The sequence below is a fragment of the Ursus maritimus genome, unplaced genomic scaffold (genome assembly GCF_017311325.1).
Source record: "Ursus maritimus isolate PB19 unplaced genomic scaffold, ASM1731132v1 scaffold_1, whole genome shotgun sequence".
Classification (NCBI taxonomy): domain Eukaryota; kingdom Metazoa; phylum Chordata; class Mammalia; order Carnivora; family Ursidae; genus Ursus; species Ursus maritimus.
The window spans coordinates 71,078,237-71,097,886 of NW_024423343.1; the positions used below are offsets into that span (position 1 = coordinate 71,078,237).

The window sequence follows — 19,650 nt, forward strand, 5'->3', positions numbered from 1 at the left end:
AATCGATTGTACTACTCTTGTCTTTTAATCTTCATATTAGCTTTATAAGTGATTGCTTGACTGCCTTTACTGTGGGGGCTTTTAATTCTTGAATTTTTTTCCTTTCATAATTTTCTTCTGTTTTTGGCCTTTGCCTTTTCCACTTACAGAAGTCCTGTTGTGATGATGAACTCCTTTAACTTTTATTTGGGGAACTCTTTATCCAGAAAGTTATCATCCAGAATTTAAGGAGAGATACTCTTTTGGTTTTAGGTTTTTTTCCTTTCAGCGTTTTGCAGGCCGGAAAAGCGTGACATGATATAGTCAAAGTTTCTGCTGATTAATCAGCTGATAGCCCTTCGGGGTTTCTCTTGCATACGACTATTTGCTTCTGTCCTTATTTTTATTCTTTGACATTTTAATTATTACGTGTCATGGTGTAGGATTTCCTTGGTTTCCATCTTATTTGGGACTTTTGGTGCTTCTGGACCTAGAAGTCTGTTTTTTTCTCCCTAGGTTAGGAAAGTTTTCAGCTATTATTTCTTCAGCTAAGTTTTCTGCTCCCTTTCTATTTTCCTTCTGGGACCCATGTGATGCAGATCTTTTTCTGTTTGATATTGTCGAAGAGGTCCCTTCGCTTATCCCAATTACAAAATTTTTTTTTCTTTTTCCTGTTCAGTTTGGATGCTTTCCATTACCTTGGTTTGCTTTCCGATAGATCATTGATCCGTTCTCCATCCTCTAATGTAGAGTCGATTCCGTCTAGTATGTAGTTCATTTCATTTCAATTATTGTGTCTTCAACCCTGTTGTTTATTTCTTTGTTGAAGTTCTTCCTGATTTTATCCACTCTCTTCTGCAGTCTGGTAGCATCTTTAGGACCATCCCTTTGAACTCTTTATGAAGTAGAGTGCTTATTTCCATTTCCTTTACTTCCTTCTCTGAGCTGTTGTCTTATTCTTGCTTTTGGAACATATTCTTCTGTCTCTTCATTTTGCTTGGCTTTCAGTGTTTCTTTGAATTAGGCAGAACAGCTAATTCTCCTAATCTTGAAGGGATGGTTTCTTTTATTGTCTCCCCCAGCGAGACTGTGCCTGGTGACTTTGGTTGGCTGGCTGGAGCTGTGGCTGGTGCAGGCTCGGGGTTCTGGGGCACGCGGTGCTGGGGCTGCATTGATTGGATGGTCAGAGCTGAACTGGGCACTGCAAAGTCTTGGGGCTCACCTGTCAGAGGGTGCCAGCTATGCGGTCCTGGGGCTGTCTACATGGAAGGCATCCTTGCAGGACAGCTCAAGTGGCCGCAGGCCAGGTTATCCCAGGATACTCTGTGCAGACGGAGTCCTGGCAGGGCAAGTGGAGCTGCAGTGTTGCACAGGCCACAATATATGGCGGTGTTGCACGAAGGGGGAGCTCTATTGGGTTAGCTTGAGCTGAAGCAGGTGCAGCTGGGGGTCCCAGGGCCCTGTACAGGGTGGTGCCCTGGCAAGCTGTCTGGAGCTGAAGTGGGTGTGGGGTGTTCCTGGGTAGTTTGTACCTGTGTCACCTTGACAAGATGGCTCAAGCCATAGTGACCACTGACCAGGAGTGTCTTAGTGTGTGCTTCAGGTGGCTGCCTTGGCGGATGGCTGGAGCTGGTGTGGGATAGGGGCCTGGGGCTCACTGAGGCAGTAGGCCAGCTGTGGTGTGCAGACCCTGCTCTTGTCTGCACTATCAAGGTTGGGCAGGGGGTGGTTAGCTAGCAGTGGTGTTCACCGGCCCCTGACTGAGAGTTGCAGCAGATCCCCGGCGTGTGATGGAGTTGTAGCGCTGGATCTTTTATATTCTAGTTGATCTTTTAGACTGTGGCATTTTTGCTCTGGGCCCCAGGTAGACAAACCTGTTCGTGGCCCCTCGGTCCTAGCTCTGCTTGTTGAAGTGCCACGGTGTTGGGGGTGGGGGCTCTTCTTCAGGAGACGCTGCTTTATAAATACGTGTAGATTTGGTGTATCCATGAAGGAGAGGTGTTCCGGGGCCTCCCGTGTCACCATCTTGTACCAGCATGGTGTCACTTTTTGATCACCAAAGGAATTTTGTCCTCAGTCACATTTTGGGTATTACAGAGCATTTTGTCAATAAATATAATTACATGAGTAGTAGCCACATTTTCTTCTCACGTCATTCCTGTGGAGACGTGGGGGAAGAATATCTTACCTTGTGCTCCACTTATTTTGTAGCTCTCAGCGTCGCCTTGAAGTGAGGAAGATGTTCAGTTCTTCTCCTGTCGCATTAGAAGCTGCGATACAAATTAATAAAGCCTTAGGGGAAGCCTCTGCTCTCTCGCTAACCAACACACTTCTTGTCCACGTGCACAGGTATCGTGGAGGATTACAAGCCACCATTTTACGATGTGGTTCCCAATGACCCAAGTTTTGAAGATATGAGAAAGGTGGTCTGTGTGGATCAACAGAGGCCAAACATACCCAATAGATGGTTCTCAGACCCGGTAAGAGTGCCAGTTTCCTAGAGCTGTCTTCCCCTTTTTCCTAGGGGAAACTCAAGAGCAAGCCAATAGCATAGTTCCTGAATGATGGGCCCTGTCTATGGCTCTCTGCCTTATGCAGAAGGGCCTTGGACCTCGTTAAGTAGGTTCACAAAATGGTATCGTTGAAAGAGCAGCATTCTCTGAGCTTACTAATAAATGACAACATTCACAGGAATTTCTACTATTGACTAGCTCTAGAGTTAGGAGACTCATTACTCTCCCACTAGCCCTAGGACTGCAGTTTCCCAAGTCAAACCAGAAACTAACCTCTTTCCATCTCTGCGTATCTGAAATTCCAAACAGACGCTGTGCTGCTGAAGAGTCTTACTGCTTCTCTTCAGTAGCAGCAAATCTGAAACACCAACATATGACGCCATGTGCAGATTTCATTATTAACTCTGGGGAGCATGAGCTCTTTTAGCACCCATAAAACATCAGGGGGGCCAGCCCTTCCTCTGTAATTTACCTCATAAAGTCAACTGGTAGCATTAGGAGTCCAAAGGTCAGATTCAGGAGACTCAAGAGGGACTCTTTTATCAGTGGTCAAGGCCTTGATTATTTGATGAAGAAGACGGCAGTAACATCACTAACTTCCCGAGACCTGCAGAGTTCTGCAAAATCTGTCGACATAACATCTGCCAGGGTTCTGGGGGCCACTGAAAGCCACTTTTTCACTGTGGTATTTGTTCTTTCTCTCCTCAGACATTAACCTCTCTGGCTAAGCTGATGAAAGAATGCTGGTATCAAAATCCATCCGCAAGACTCACAGCCCTGCGTATCAAAAAGACTTTGACCAAAATTGATAATTCCCTAGACAAATTGAAAACTGACTGTTGACATTTTCATGGCGTCAAGAAGGAAGATTTGACGTTGTCTTTGTCCAGCTGGGACCTAATGCTGGCCTGACTGGTTGTTGGAACAGAATCCATCGGTCTCCCTCTGCAAATGGCTGCTTTGACAAGGCAGACATTCTACCCAGCCATGTGTTGGGGAGACACCAAAACCACCCTAACCTCGCTCAATGACTGTGAACTGGGCATTTCACAAACTGTTCACACTGCAGAGACTAATGTTGGACAGACACTGTTGCAAAGGTAGGGGAACTGGAGGAACACAGAGAAATCCTAAAAGAGATCTGGGCATTAAGACAGTGGCTTTGCATATCTTTCACAGGTCTCCTAGACTCTCCCCATGGGAAACTCAAGGAGGTGGTGAATTTTTATCAGCAATATTGCCTGTGCTTCTCTTCTTTATTGCACTAGGAATTCTTTGCATTCCTTACTTGCACTGTTACTCTTAATTTTAAAGACCCAACTTGCCAAAACGTTGGCTGCGTACTCCACTGGTCTGTCTTTGGATAATAGGAATTCAATTTGGCAAAACAAAATGTAATGTCAGACTTTGCTGCATTCTACACATGTGCTGATGTTTACAATGATGCTGAAACATTAGGAATTGTTTATACACAACTTTGCAAATTATTTATTACTTGTGCACTTGGCAGTTTTTACAAAACTGCTTTGTGCATATGTTAAAGCTTATTTTTATGTGGTCTTATGATTTTATTACTGAAATGTTTTTAACACTATACTCTGAAATGGACATTTTCTTTTATTATCAGTTAAATTCACATTTTAAGTGCTTCACATTTGTATGTGTGTAGACTGTAACTTTTTTCAGTTCATATGCAGAAATGTATTTAGCCATTACCCCTGTGACACCACCGAATATATTACTGATTTAGAAGCAAAGATTTCAGTAGAATTTTAGTCCTGAACGCTGTGGGGAAAATGCATCTTCTTCGGAATTATCCATTATGTGCATTTAAACTCTGCCAGAAAAAAATAACTATTTTGTTTTAATCTACTTTTTGTATTTAGTAGTTATTTGTATAAATTAAATAAAAGGTTTTCAAGTCAAAAACTTTTTTTTTTTTTTTTTTTTTTTTACCATATAAGAAAGATCTATATTCTAGAATGCATTTTATTATGGGAACAATAGAAGCACAAAATGAATTTATAAATCGAATTTGCTTTTCAAGTCTGGCAACAGTCTTGAGGGTCTTAATGAGGATGACGTCCAACTTGAATGTGGTATCAGAAAATCTGAATTTTGTTTCTTTTTTTGGCTGTGATAATTTTTTCTTGGTCTGTGCCCCCAACTGTGAAGTGAGGGTGATGATAGACCTGTTTGATCTGTTTTCTTTACATGAGGGATGTGAGTATAAATAGGAGGGATGATGTCCAAGCATTTTTTTAGGGTGAAGTCCTGTGTGAGTGGAAAGCAGTCTTAAATATCTCCCCTTGCTGCTTGGGGAGAGTCCTTTGCTGGTTTTCTTCACTTCTTGTGCTCAACAGGATTGAAAGGTAAGGTTTAAAATAGCCCAGATAAGAGAAGAGGTGAATTTTGGGGATGTTCACCAGAGGTAAGTTGATAATATTAAGATACATTTACTTAGAGGGTATATATTAATTTTTAAAAAAATTGTGGTAAAGTACACATAATCGTTTACCATCTTAATACTACTGGACTGTCCATTTAAAAGTGGTTAAGTACATTCTCCACTATCTATCCCTAGAACTTGTTTCCTCTTGCAAAACTGAAACGTTCTACCTATTAAGCAATAGTTCCCCATTCCTTACTGCCCACAGTCCCTGGCAGCCATCATTCTACTTTCCTTCTTTACAATTTGACTAACTCCTCATATGAGTATAATTATACACTATTTGTGAGACTCGCTTATTTCACTTAACCTGGCGTCCTTAAGGTTCACCCTTGCTATAGCATGTACCAGAGTTTCCTTCCTTTCATGGCTGATAATATTCCAGTGTTACATATATACAGCATTTTGTTTACCTGTTCATCTGTTGGTGGAGAATTGGGTTGCTTCCATTTTTTGCCTGTTGTGAATAATGCTGCCATCAACGTGGGTGTATATCTGATTTCTTGCTTTCATTTCTTTTGGCTGTGTACCCTAAAGTAGAATAGAATCACATTTAACTTTTATTGAAGTACTGCATATATGTAGATATATAGATACATGGGTATACATATATGGATATATATACAGGTATATAGATCTCCAATATCCAACTGTACAGCTCGATGCATGTTTAATTTTGTTGTTGTTGTTTATAAATTTTTATAAATTGGTTACTTTTATGGAAACAGGACCCAGTTCAAGAAGCACAACATTGACTTCTCTAGAGTGAAGTCAGCATCATGGTGACGTGAATCCTTTTTCCTCTTACCTTCGGTTATTGACATCCGCTTAGTTGTAAACCAAACCAAAGTGCCTTTGCACATTACACCAGGACACCTAAGCAATTCTACACACTTATGCATCTGAAAGTGGGTAGATAGGACCTTGGAAGAGACTGTGGACCCAAGGGAGTCAGTGAGCCTGCCCCACCTCCCCTTCTATGACTGGGAAAGAGGTGAACCTGGAGAGTACAGAACTGGGTAGACATGCACAGGAGACAGATTTGTGGGGGGGTCTAAGCCAACCTGGTGGAAGATCCCAGCATGTCATCCCAGTGGGATAGGGAGGAGTTTAGAGGCAGAGAGGAACTGCATGGTATATGCTGGATGTTTGGTTTATACAAGCACACCCTGAATGTCCCTGTTGATCACTATCTTGAGAATATACAGATCCCATCCTCCTATATTCCCATCAGGCAGAAGATACAGAGGAACATGTTTAGTATTCAAGGTCAGCGGCTCTGGGAATGGCCAACCTGGAGCATCTCCTCTGTAACAGAGAATATCTGGGTGGCAGACCTTGATCTCCTTAGAACACTGGCCATGCTAGGAGGGGATTGGCTACAGAGAGTTGCTAGGCTAGTTGTTAAACCATAAAAACTTGCTTCATGCAGATTCCAGCCATGGATGCTTTGTCCAGTCAGCCCCTCCTGGACTTCCTCTAAGTTCCCCCTAATAAACCTATGTCTCACTATTTCCTGGTCATTTTTTTGCTCTTACAGGACCATCATCCACCCTTGGCTTAGAGTCTGCTGGGGGTGGTTACACAGGAACCCACTGGGGGGCCCCTCTCCAGGCAATGTGGCAATATACTGGGTTTTAGAGGAAACGGAAAGCAAAAGTGGTGGCCCACCTGCAGGGGTTGTGGCTGAAGTGATCATTTCTCTCCAATAGGACCGTGAACTTCCGAGGAGGGATCTCCATGACTGAAACGAAAGAAAGAAAAGGAAAAGAGGTCAATAAGAATACCAAAGAGTATTGAAGGAACACGTTTCGTGTTGTCTGCTTCTGGATTTTGCCAGGAGATCCACCTATGGACCTCTTGGAGTCCCACCCCGGGGAATCCCCCCATCAGTCATGGGCACCCCAAAGCCCCACATGCTAAGCCTATGCCTCCCCTGACCCTTCTGCCAGCTCTTTCGTGTGCTGCTGAGTGCAGTCTCTAGCCCCCATGGGAGAAACTAAAAGCTTGAGCTAAGCACCACCTCTGGGACACGAAAGAAAGGTTTCTAATTGTCAGCATCTTGAACTGTAACAGCCAAAGTGAACAGATTCTTGACCAAAGCATATGCACCTCTTCTTTTACTTTTGAAGTACCAAACACAACAACAACAAAATAATCAAGGAAATATGGTATTACCAAAAAATAATTCTTCAGCAACCAAACCCAAACGCACAGAATATTGTGATGTGATAAAGAATTCAAAATAGCCACTATGAAGAAATTCAACAAGCTACAAGCAGACTCAGAGAGGCAATTCAATGAACTCAGGAATAAATTTAATAAATCTTGACCAAAGACACTTGTTCTTTTTAAAAAAATTTCAAACAAATTCTGGAGCTGAAGAATTCAATGAGTGAAATGAAGACGGCGTTAGAGAGCCTAGGTAACAGGATAGACCAGATGAAAGAAAGAACAAGTGACTTGGAAAGAGAACTCAGATTTTTTTAAAGTGAAGAAATCCCATGAGAGCTATCAGATTCAATCAGCGAAATCAAATGGACTTAACATATTTAATTAGAACATTTCATCCGTAAACAGCAGAATACACATTCTTTTCGAGGGCACATGGAACATTCTCCAGAATAGATCACATACTGGATCACAAAAACAGGCCTCAAGAAATTAAAAAAAAAAAGGTGAAATCATACCATGCACCTTTTCTGACCGCAATGCTATGAAACTAGAAGTCAGCCACAAGAAAAAATTGGAAAGACCACAAATACATGGAAGTTAAACAAAGTGCTGCTAAACAATGACGAGGTCAGCCATGAAATCATAGTACAAAAATACATGGAAACAAATGAGAATGAAAACACAATGGTCAAAAACTTTTGGGATGCAGCAAAAGTGGTCCTAAGAAGAAAGCATAGAGCAATACAGGTCTACTTAAAGAAGCAAGAAAAATCTAATAAATGAACAAATGAAGCCTATAGGAAGTAAATAAAGATTAGAGCAGAAATAAGTGATATAGAAACTTTAAAAAATAGACCATAAAACAGATCAATGAAACCAAGAGCTGGTTCTTTGAAAAATATTAATAAAATTGATAAACCTCTAGTCAGACTTATCAAAAAGAAGAGAAAGAACCCAAATAAAATCACAAATGAGAGGAGAAATAACAACCAACACAACAGAAATACAGTTACAAGAGAATATAATGAAAAACTATATGCCAGCAAATTGGACATCCTGGAAGAAATAGATAAGTTCCTAGAAACATAAAATCATCTAAAACAGGAAAAAATAGAAAACTGAACAGACCAATAACCAGCAAAGAAATTGAATAAGTAATCAAAAACTCCCAGCAAACAGAAGTCCATGGCCAGATGGCTTCTCAGGTGAATTCTACCAAACATTTAAAGAAGAGTTAATACCTATTCTTCTGAAATTATTCCAAAAAAATAGAAAAGGAAGGAAGACTTCCAAATGCATTCTATGAGGCCAGCATTACCGTGATACCAAAACCAGGTAAAGATCACTAAAAAAGAGAACTACAGGCTAATACCCTGATGAACATGGATGCAAAAATTCTCAATAAACTAGCAACAATACTTTAAAAGAATCATTCACAACGATCAAGAGGGATTTATTCCTGGGTTGCCAAGGTGGTTCAATATTCACGAATCAATGTGATACACCACATTAATAAAAGGATTAGAACCATATGATCATATCAATAGATGCAGAAAAAGCATCAACGTATAACATCCATTTATGATCAAAAAAACCCTTAAGGTAGGTTTAGAGGGAACATACCTCAATAAAGGCCATATATGAAAAACCCATGTCTAATATCCTCCTCAATGGGGAAAAATGGAGAGCTTTTCTTTTCCCCTAAAGTCGGAAACAACACAGTGGTGAGAGTGGACATCCCTGTTATTTAACATAGTCCCAGCCACAGCAAACAGACAACAAAAGGAAATAAAAGGCATCCAAACTGGCAAGGAAGAATCAAACTTCTATTTGCAGATGACATGAAACTCTGTATAGAAAACCCATAAGACTCCACCAAAAAACTAGATCTGATAACACAAATTCAGTGAAGTTGCAGGATCCAAAATCAACATACAGAAATCTTGCATTTCTGTACGCCAATAATGAAGCAGCAAAAAGAGAATTAAGTACTCAATCCCATTTACAGTTGCACTAGAGACAAGATACTTAGGAATAAACCTAACCAAAGAGGTGAAAGATCTGTACAATGAAAACTATAAAACACTGATGAAAGAAACTGAAGATGATACAAAGAAATGGAAAAAACATTCCATGCTCATTGATTGGAAGAACAGATATCATTAAAATATTTATACTACCCAAAGCAATCTATATATTTAATGCAATCCCTATCAAAATATCAATAGCACTTTTCACAGAGCTAGAACAAAAAATCCTAAAATTTGTATGGAACCCAAAAAGACCCTGAATAGCCAAAGCAACCTTGAAAAAGACAAGCAAAGCTGGAGACATCACAATTCCAGACTTCAAGTTATATTGCAAAGTTGTAGTAATCAAAACGGTATGGTACTGGCACAAAAATATACATACAGATGAATGGAACAGAATAGAAAACCCAGAAATAAATTCCCAGTTATATGGTCAATTAATCTTTGACAAAACTGGAAAGAATATCCAATGGGAAAAAGTCTCTTCAACAAATGATGTTGGGAAAACTGGACAGCAACATGCGAAAGAATGAAAATGGACCGCTTTCCTACACTAAATAAAAATATAAATTCAAAATGGATTAAAGACCTAAATGTGAGACCCGAAACCAAAAAAATTCTAGAAGAAAGCACAGGCAATAATTTCTCTGACGTCGGCCATGGCAACATCTTTCTAGGTATGTCTCCCGAGGCAAGGGAAACAAAAGCAAAAATAAATTATTGGAACTTCATCAAAATAAAAAGCATCTGCACAGTGAAGGACACAAACTAAAAGGCAACCTATGGAATGAGAGAAGATATTTGCAAATGACGTATCTGATAATGGTTTAGTATATAAAAGACATAAAACTCAACACCCCCAAAAATGAATAATCCAATTAAAAATGGGCAGAATACCAGAATAGACATTTTTCCGAAAAAGACATACAGAAGGCCAACAGACCCATGGAAAGATGCTCAATATCACATCATCAGGGAACTACAAATCAAAACTACAGAGATATCCCCTCACACCTGTCAGAATGGTTAAAATCAACAACACAAGGAACAACACTTGTTGGCAAGGATGTAGAGAAAGGGGAGCCCTCTTGCACTGTTGGTGGCAATGCAAACTGGTGCAGCCACTCTGGAAAACAGTGTGGAGTTTCCTCAAAAAGTTAAAAATAAAACTACCTACAATCCAGCAGTTGCACTACTAGGTATTTATCCAAAGAATACAAAAATAGTAATTCAAAGTGATAGATCTCCCACCCCTCTGATGTTCATAGCAGCATTATCTACAGCAGCCAAATGATGGAAACAGCCCAAGTGTCCATCAACTGATGAATGGATAAAGAAGATGTGGTGTGTGTGTATACACACACACTTAACATGTATATACAACATGCATATACATATATATATATACACATACATACACAATGGAGTATTAGTCATAAAAAAGAATGCAATCTTGCCATTCGCAATAACATGGATGGAGCTAGAGATTATTATATTGAGCAGAAAACAGAGAAAGACAAATACCATATGATTTCACTCATTTGTGGAATTTAAGAAACAACAAATGAGTAAAGGGAAAAAAAGAGAGAAGGAAGCAAACCAAGAAACAGATGCTTAACTGTAGAGAACACACTGATGGTCACCAGAGGGGAGGGCGGTGGTAGAATAGGTGAAATATGTGATGATGATTAAGGAGTGCACTTTTTGTGATGAGGACAGGGTGATGTATGGAAGTGTTAAATTACTATATTGTACACCTAAAACCAATATAACACTGTATATTAGGCGACTGGAATTAAAATAAAAACTTTAAAGATATAAAAAATAAAATTACAATACTAAAGAATTTCAAACAACCTGTTAAAAGAAGGTTTATCATTCTCTACATTCTATAGGTAAAATACTGTAAAATTGTTATTGTATGAAAAGATGGTCAGAGAATACACAGCCAAAAAGTATAGGGAAATAAAACTGTTGTAGAAGTTCAGATGGTTAAACTAAATAGAGGTGTAAATAAAAATGCTATTTTTCAAAAAAGAAGAAGAGGAAGAGGAAGAAGAAGAACTGGTGTACCGTAAGGAGAAAGAAGGAGAAGGGGGGCAGAGTTTATTTAAGGAAATAATAGCTGAGAACTTCCTAAACCTGGGGAAGGAACTGGACATACAGGTTCGCAACACTAGTAGAACACCCTATTATCTCAATGCAAAAAGACCTTCTGGGGGTGGGGAAAAGTAGACTAATGAGGGTACCTTCTTAGGTTATCCATGGGTTTTTCAGCACAAACTCAACAGGCAAGGAGAGAGTGGAGTGAAATATTCAAAGTCTTGAAAGATATAAAATGCCAGCAAAGAACACTTTGGGAAAGCCTCCTTCATATCTCAAGGATAACTTTGCCAGATAAATAAAAACTGTGAGAGTTCACCACCACTAGACTTGCCTTGCAAGGAAAAATGAAAAGATGCTAATTAGTGACACAAAAAATGAAATAAGTAATATTCTGGTAAAGGTCAAAATTAGAATTAGAAACTATATTAATATGTTAACCACTTAATTGACTTCTTTTTATGCTGTGAATTTGTTAATTAACCCTCCTTATTTTGACCTTTAACTGTGACATCACGAATGTAAAAGGGGAGAAATAAAAGTGGAAAATTTATAGGTGAATGAAGATAAGGTGGTATCAGCTTAAAATGAGCTATTTTACCTGCAAGATGTTTTATGTAAGCCTCATGGTAACCACAAAGCAAAAATCTAGAAAAGAATCGCAAATCATATGAAAGAAATTGTAAGTTGGTGGTTTTCCCTGTGATGTGCTCAAAGGCAGGCAGAAACAGAAGGGGGAAAAAAAGGAGCTACAAAAACAACAACAACAACAACAACAAAAACCCAAAAAAACCAAAACAAAACAATAACAACAACAACAAAAAAAACCCAGCAGGCAAACAATAAGATGCAATATTAATTCCTTACATATTGATAATCACTTCAAATGTAAATGGATTGAACTCACCATTCAAAGTCACTGGAGGGATTTCTTTTTTTTTTTAAGACCCAACTATATACTGCCTATTGGGTAACTGATTTCATCTCTAAAGACACAAATAGGCTCAAAGTGAAGGGATGGAAGTGGATTTGGTGAAAACACCAAAAAGAAAGCAGGAATAGCCACATTTCTATGAGATGAAATAAACTTCAAGCCAAAAAAGCAATTACAAGAGACAAAGTCATTATATAATGATAAAAGGGCCAATGCATGAAGAATATGTAGTAATCATAAATATATACACACCCAATACTGGAGCACCAAAATATATTAAGCAAGTTCAGATCTAAAAGGAGAAATAGACAATACAATAATGTAGGGGACTCAAGTTCATTTGTTCTAAATTATGGCTCAATATGCCACTTTTGGCAATGGACAGGTTACCCAGACAGAAAACCAATAAGGTAATGTTGGAACTTAATAGACATTTATAGAACATTCTGTCCATTAGCAGCCAAATATATGTTTTTTTCAAATGTGCACAGAACATTTTCCAAGGTGAATCATATGATAAAACACAAGACAAATCCTAACAAATTTAAGATTGTGGTCAGAAAAGATAGTTGGTGTGATTTCAATGGTATAAACTAGCAATAATAAAGAGAAAAGCTAGAAAATCTACAAATTTGTGGGAAACATATTTGTAAATGACACACTACTGAAAAACCAGTGGGTCAAAAAAATCAAAAAGGAGATAAAAAATTTTTCAAAACAAATGAAAATGGAAATACAATGTATCAAAACTTATGTGATGCAGAAAAAACAGTTCTGAGCAGGAATTTTTATAGTGATAAGTGCATATATGAAGAAATTAAAAATATCTCAAACAACCTAACTTTATACTTCAAGCAACTGGAAAAAAAAAAAAAAGAACAAATTAGGCCCAAAATTAGAAGGAAGAAAATAATAAAGATCAGAGCAGAAATAGAGACCAGAAAAACAAAGAAGAACAAAACTGAGAGCTGGTTCTTCAAAAGGATAAAATTGACTGAGATAAAAAGATAAGATGAATAAAATTGGAAGCAAAAGAGGAGACATTACAACAGATACCACAGAAATACATAGGATCACCAGAGACATTTGAAAAATTATATGCCAACAAAGATAACCTAGAAGAAATGGATAAATTTCTAGAAACACACAACCTAACCTTCATGAACCATGAAGAAATAGAAAATCTGAACAGATCATTAACAAGTAAAGAGACAGAACAGTAATCAAAAAGCTCCCAACAGAGGATGCCCAGACCTGACAGCTTTGCTGGTGAGTTCTATCAGACATTTAAAGAAGAATTGACACCAATTCTCCTCAAACTCCTCCAAAAATTTGAGGAGAAGGAAATACTTCTAAACTCATTCTACAAGGCCAGTGTTACCCTGATACCAAACCCAAATAAAGACACCACAAGAAAACTATAGACCAATATCCCTGATAAATACAGATGCAAAATTCTCAACAAAATGTTAGCAAACCAAATTCAAGAACACATTAAAAGGATTATACATCATGACCAAGTGGGATTTATTCCTCAGACACGAGGCTGGTTCAACATATGCAATTCAATAAATGCAGTACATCACTTAAATGAAAGGTAAAACATCACATGATCATCTCAATAGGGGCAGAAAAAGCAAACAAAATACAACATACTCTCATGATAAAAACTTTAAACAGAATGGAACATATCTCACTATAATAAACCTCATACAACAAGCCCATAGGTAACATTATACTCAGTGGAGAAAAATTGAAGGCTTTTCCTTTCAAGGGTGCCCACTCTCACCACTTTCATTTAATATAGTACTGGAAATCTTTGTACACCGATTAGGCAAGACCAAGAAATAAAAGGAATTCAAATCAGAAGGAAAAAGTTAAACTGATGCTATTTCCAGATGATGTAATTTTAAATACAGAAAAGCTGAAGACTCAACCAAAAGACTGTTGGAACTAGTTAACAATTTCAGTAAAGCTGCAGGAAACAAAAACCAACATACAGAAATCAGTTGCATTTCTATACACTATTTCTTTTTCAGATGTTTCCTCATTAAAGAAAATTATCCCATTTATAAAAGCATCAAAAACAACAAAGTATTTAGGAATAGACTTAACCAAGAAAGTAAAAGATATGTACAATAAAAACTACAAGACTGCTGAAAGGAATCAAAGATAACGCAGATGCAAAGTCATCCCATGTTTATGGACTAGAAGAATTATATTGTTTAAGTGTCCGTACTACCAAAAGCCATCTCTAGATTTAGCACAATCCCTACCAAATAACAATGGCATTCTTCACAGAAATTAAAAAAAAAATTCTAAAATTCGTAAGGAAGCACAAAAGACGCTAATAGTCAAATCAGTTCTGGGGAAAAAGAGTAAAGGTGGAAGAATCACACTTAATCACTTCAAAATATACTACAAAGCTATACTCGTAAAAACAGTAGGATACTGGCACAAAAGCAGACACGTAGACCAACAGAACAAAATAGCTCAGAATTAAACCTCTGCGTATCTGGTAAAGTTACATTAGACAAGAATGGGGCCAAGACTACTCAGTGGGGAATGTATCGTGTATTCAACAAATGGTGTTGGGAAAACATGCAGGACAATGACATTGGGTCCCTATATTACACTACTTGCTAAAATTAACTTAAAATGGATCAAACACTTAATCATAAGACCTGATCCTATAAAATTCCTAAAAGAAAACATAGGGGAAAAAAACTCCTTGACATTAGTCTTGGCAATGATCTTTTGGATAGGACACAAAAAGCAGAAACAACAAAAGCATAAAGTAAACTTGTAAAAACAGAGTAAAATGGTGGTTACCAGGGAATGGGGAGTGGAGGGATAAGAAAGATGTTTAAGGGTGAAAACTTAGTATAAATTAGCCCTAGAGATATAATGCACAGTTTAATGAATATAGACAAGAATATTGCATTATAAGCAACGAACTTGCTAAGAGACTAGAATTTAATTATTCCAACCACTACAAAGATAATTATATAATGTGATAGAGGTGGCAATCATATTACAGTATACAAATGTAACGAAATAACATTGTGCACAATAAATGTATGCAATGTATATGTCAAATATATTTCAATTAAAAAAAGCAAAACATTAGCGGCACCCTAGAAGCCTCCCTTCTGCTCGTCTCGTTCATCAACCCCGCAGAGCAACTATCCTGACTCCTAACAGCATAGATTATATGCACTTATTGAACTTCTAAAATTATTCAGTATGAAGGCTGGTAGGTATGTATGCAAGAGAGAATCACTAGATTATACGGTTTGGCACAGGTTTAGGGTTAGTAAACATTACCAAACCATTTTCCAAAAGGCATTGTTCAATTTAAGTTCCTACCAGCCATGTAGGAGTATTCTGGTTGTCCTGTAACTTCAGTAGTACTTAATTTTTTTTCATTTTAGTCATTCTGGTGGGTGTTGTACACATTTTCAAAAAAAAAAAAAAAAGCAACACAAAGAAAGGGTGGAGTAATGCTACTGTTTAAATAGCTCTTGCCATTCTCAGTGACTGTAGAGCACATGTGAGAACAAGTTCTAAGATGTATATATAGTTTCAGTTCCCATGTGCTGGCTGAGTTGGAGTCTAGCATTTTGTGATCCATGTTATTTTTTACACAACATGAGCCTTTAACAATCTAACAACTTCATCTGGTACTTATCTTTTGAAAAAGTGGTTCCAACTCTGGAGGATAATCTGGCTGTGTAGATGATAGGTTATATGTAGGTTTCAGGATGGCTTATTTTTTTAAGATATTTTATTTATTTATTTGAGAGAGAGACAGAGAGAGTGGGGGGAGGGGAATAGGGAGAGGGAGAAACAGACTCCCCCGCTGAGCAGGGAGCCTACCGCAGGGCTCGATCCCAGAGCCCTAAGATCATGACCTGAGCTGAAGGCAGATGCTTAACTGACTGAACCACCCAGGCGCCCTCAAATGGTGTATTTCTGAGCAAGTTTGACCACATATGACCTCCCCCCTTATTTGCTGGTCTTGAAACCTAATCACAATTTACAGTTTATGTATGTGAAGAGGTCAGAGAACGGGTGGGGTAAGAAGACAATAAAACACACTAGCCCCTCTAAAAAGCCAGGTTTACACAGAATCATACTATCTTGGGATCCAGTAAGGAAATTGAGGTCCAAAGAGTTTTGCTGGTGGATCAGGACTAGGTCTTTGGACTCCAAGACCACCATCAACTTTCTCAGGCTACACTGCAGTCCTCCAAAGTCAACTCCCCTACCTTCATCTGCATGGAATCACATTCTCCAAGGTGCACAGCCACTATTGAAAGCTCTGGGTCAGGGCACATTGGGCTTGCTCAGGTCCTTAAAGTAACCCTGCGCAGTGGTCTTCTAATACAGTGGAGACGTCCTATTTATTCCAAAGGACCTGTAAGAAAAGACATGCAGGCAGGCTGTTTTCTCTCTCTTAGGAGCATTGGGCCAGATGTGGAGCTGTTACCTCCCCGCTGACCACCTATCCCGTTACATAGCACCTTGTAGTGGTGGGGCTATGAGCACAGCATCGGGGCTCTGCCCTGGGAGGGAGAGGCATTACAGGGAGACCGGAAAGGCAGGAAGCGAAAGAGGGGACTTGCCCCTTCCGCTGTGCTTCTTATTCTTTCAGCATGGCTCCAGCAGGGGTAGGGCCTTCTAGTGGTAAGCAGGTGAATCCAGTTTGCAGTTGTTCTAATATTTTCAGAAGTAGCTTTATTGTGCCCCCACCTCAAGATGTGAGCACTAAGCCTCAAGCACTCACTTCTCGGAGGGTAGAGTCCCAGCTGCATGGAGGCCCACCTCTGAATGTAATGCCACCAGCATCAGCCCAACACCAACGGCTCTTCTGAGATCTGACGGTCAGCGCTGTGGTCCTCCTTCTTAATGCTCTAAGTTCTAATTCTGCCCTCTTCCCTTTGTTAATTCTACCCTTCGGGGTGTAGCTGCTCTGACAGCTGTTTTCTTGGCCATACCCGAATGTGTCTTTTTGGCCTTTTCAGTTACCCTACTAATAATTTGTTATACCTAGTTAACTATTGTTTCTACTGAAAAACACAAATCCGGTGTGGTCTCTGTCCCCTGACTAAACTGACAATTTCTGAGGTAGAGAAGATGTTACACCCCAATTTACAGATCAGAAAACTGAGGCATGGTAAAGTGTAACTGTTTGGCTAATTAGTAGCAGAACTAGAATTTGATTCTTAAATTTTGAGGCCAGAGTTCTGTTACTTTGTGACTCCTTCAAGCCTATCCCTACGCTCGCCCCCCAGTTTATAGATCTCCCAAGAAGAAACACTAAGTAAAGGAAGGTCATTTGGCCTTGTGTTTGCAGTTTTCTTACTGTGTTTGTGTTCCACAGGAAAATCAAATGACATGTCTTGAACTAATCTCTTTTTTCCCCTAGAATGTTCCCTGCTGTACAGAGAAGCTGTTCTGGTTTCCTTCCACCCCTGCTCCTAAATAAATGAAACATCTCCACTTAAATTGGAATGCTTTTAAGGATTCTCTCAATTACTAGAGATCTGTATTATCATTGAATACTTCTATGGCTCCCAAGCTTTCCTTCCAAAGCTTCCTGCCTCATCTTCTCCCTCTGTCAGACACCCAACACACAGGTTTTCAAAACCGAATTAATTCACATATTTCAGGAGCTGTGGTGCCATGTAAGAATTACTCTGAGTTTATTCCTGCACTGTGATAGTTTCCACCAGCTGACTCACCTTCAATAGCTGTTATCTCTTCTCCAATCTTTTCTTAATCCCAAAGTCGTAATATCATCAAGTCATTCCAGAAGTGCTAAATATGGGTTAAAGTGTGTCCACAATTCACTTATTTAACAAATAACCATTGAGTGTCTACTAAGCCTCTCCAGGGAGCAGAGACTTCCCTCCTGTCCTTTCTCCCACACTGGTAACCTGTTGTGTGTGGTTTTATAAGAGCCCCTGGTTTATCCTGCCCGGTGTACTTTTTTTGCAGTGTGGGATTCATCCCCTTGATGGTTATTAATCATAACAACTTCAGTAATAATGGTTAACATTTACTGAGCATTCACTACTGGCTGCTCGGCGCTGTGCTGTTTTACAGGTCCTCATAGCAAGAGTAGCAAGTAGGCATTATCCTAATTTTTATTTGACAGAGAAACTGAGGCTCAGGGGTGACTGTGTCTATCCCACAACCAGAAAGCAGTAAAGCAGGACTTGAACCCAGGCAAACTGGTTCCAGCACTTGTGGTCTTAATATACTATGAACTGCTGCTTATTAAATGAAATTACTCATTTTTTCTGCTTTCTTTTTTGCATGAAAATGACATCATTGATTTTTTTTTCAGTTGAATATACATACTGAATTGCCATATTATGAATAGTGAGAAGTTAATATTTTTCCCCTCCCCAAATGATTTTTTCCTCTTGTTTAGTTCTAATGTTTTTAGAAATGACTATGGGACACAAATTTACATGGCAGGTATGAACTAACTTGTTGAAAAAATACCTAGAAAAAAGTCAGATTATACAAAAATATTTAATGCTATTACCTTTGAGTAATGCTACTCTAAGTTTATTTCTTTGTTATTTTCTGTATTTTCCATCTTTCTATAATAATAATGTATTATAGAATGTTAAAGGAATGGCAATTTTGTGTTGGTTTGAGAAATCTGGCTTGTCTGCTAATTAATGAGACTTGGTGGGTAACTAATAATTATTTTAGTGAACTTATAATTTCATTTTTTCCCCTAAGCTATGCATGTAATTATATTAAAAAAAGGTTGATGGTTCTACAAGGTTTATAATAAAAAGTAGCAATTGGGAATGACATCACCAAGATGATGACATAGATGTTTCCGATGTTCTCCCTCATAAAAATAACTAAAAGCTATTCACAGACTGGACACCACTCGAAGAATTCTAGAACACAAAGGTGAGATTGCAGTACTTCCTGCACCGCAGATACCAAGACAGTGAGGAATGGCTACATGATGACTACACTGCCCCCATTTACACACACAGAAAGGTCCTCCCTGAACCTATGGTTCCTTCTGGGGGAAAGAGGGCTCAGGGTGGGCATCCAGCTCCCTCAGCATTATGGATCACTTTTTCTTTGGAGTCCCCACTTTGGTCCACTCCATGGGGATTGCAGGAGGATCTATGGGCTGACCATGGGGAATCTGAATGTGACAATAAGGTGGGGAAGGTCTTGCAACAATCAGCACTCAGATCTCAAGTTCCTTCATGCAATGCCCAAGTAATGGTCCCTATTGGTGGTTTTATCATCTGTAGAATGAAGCTGGTGACACAGTCTAACCAGAGAATGTGGTGGTATACAGGTCTGCCTGATTAAAGTACTCAAACAAAGAAGGTATCTGGCAGGTACCTGGAGCCTAGTCTGACTCAATCAGGCAGGAGAGTGGAGTCATAACCAAGTCCATTGCTGAATGTAGTTTTT

At 38.9% G+C, this 19,650-nt stretch overlaps 1 protein-coding gene across 3 annotated transcripts in view; it reads left to right on the forward strand.

Moving 5' to 3' along the window:
* The window catches only part of ACVR1 (activin A receptor type 1), a 100,386-nt gene extending 95,979 nt beyond the window's left edge, over nucleotides 1-4,407 (forward strand). For all 3 annotated transcript variants that reach the window (XM_008687000.2, XM_008686999.2, XM_008686998.2), the window contains 2 exons: nucleotides 2,329-2,459; nucleotides 3,201-4,407. In XM_008687000.2, coding sequence (XP_008685222.1) covers nucleotides 2,329-2,459; nucleotides 3,201-3,335 — 266 coding nt within the window. In that variant the 3' untranslated portion in view covers nucleotides 3,336-4,407. The remainder of the gene's footprint in view (nucleotides 1-2,328; nucleotides 2,460-3,200) is intronic.
* The last annotated feature ends 15,243 nt before the right edge of the window (nucleotides 4,408-19,650 follow it).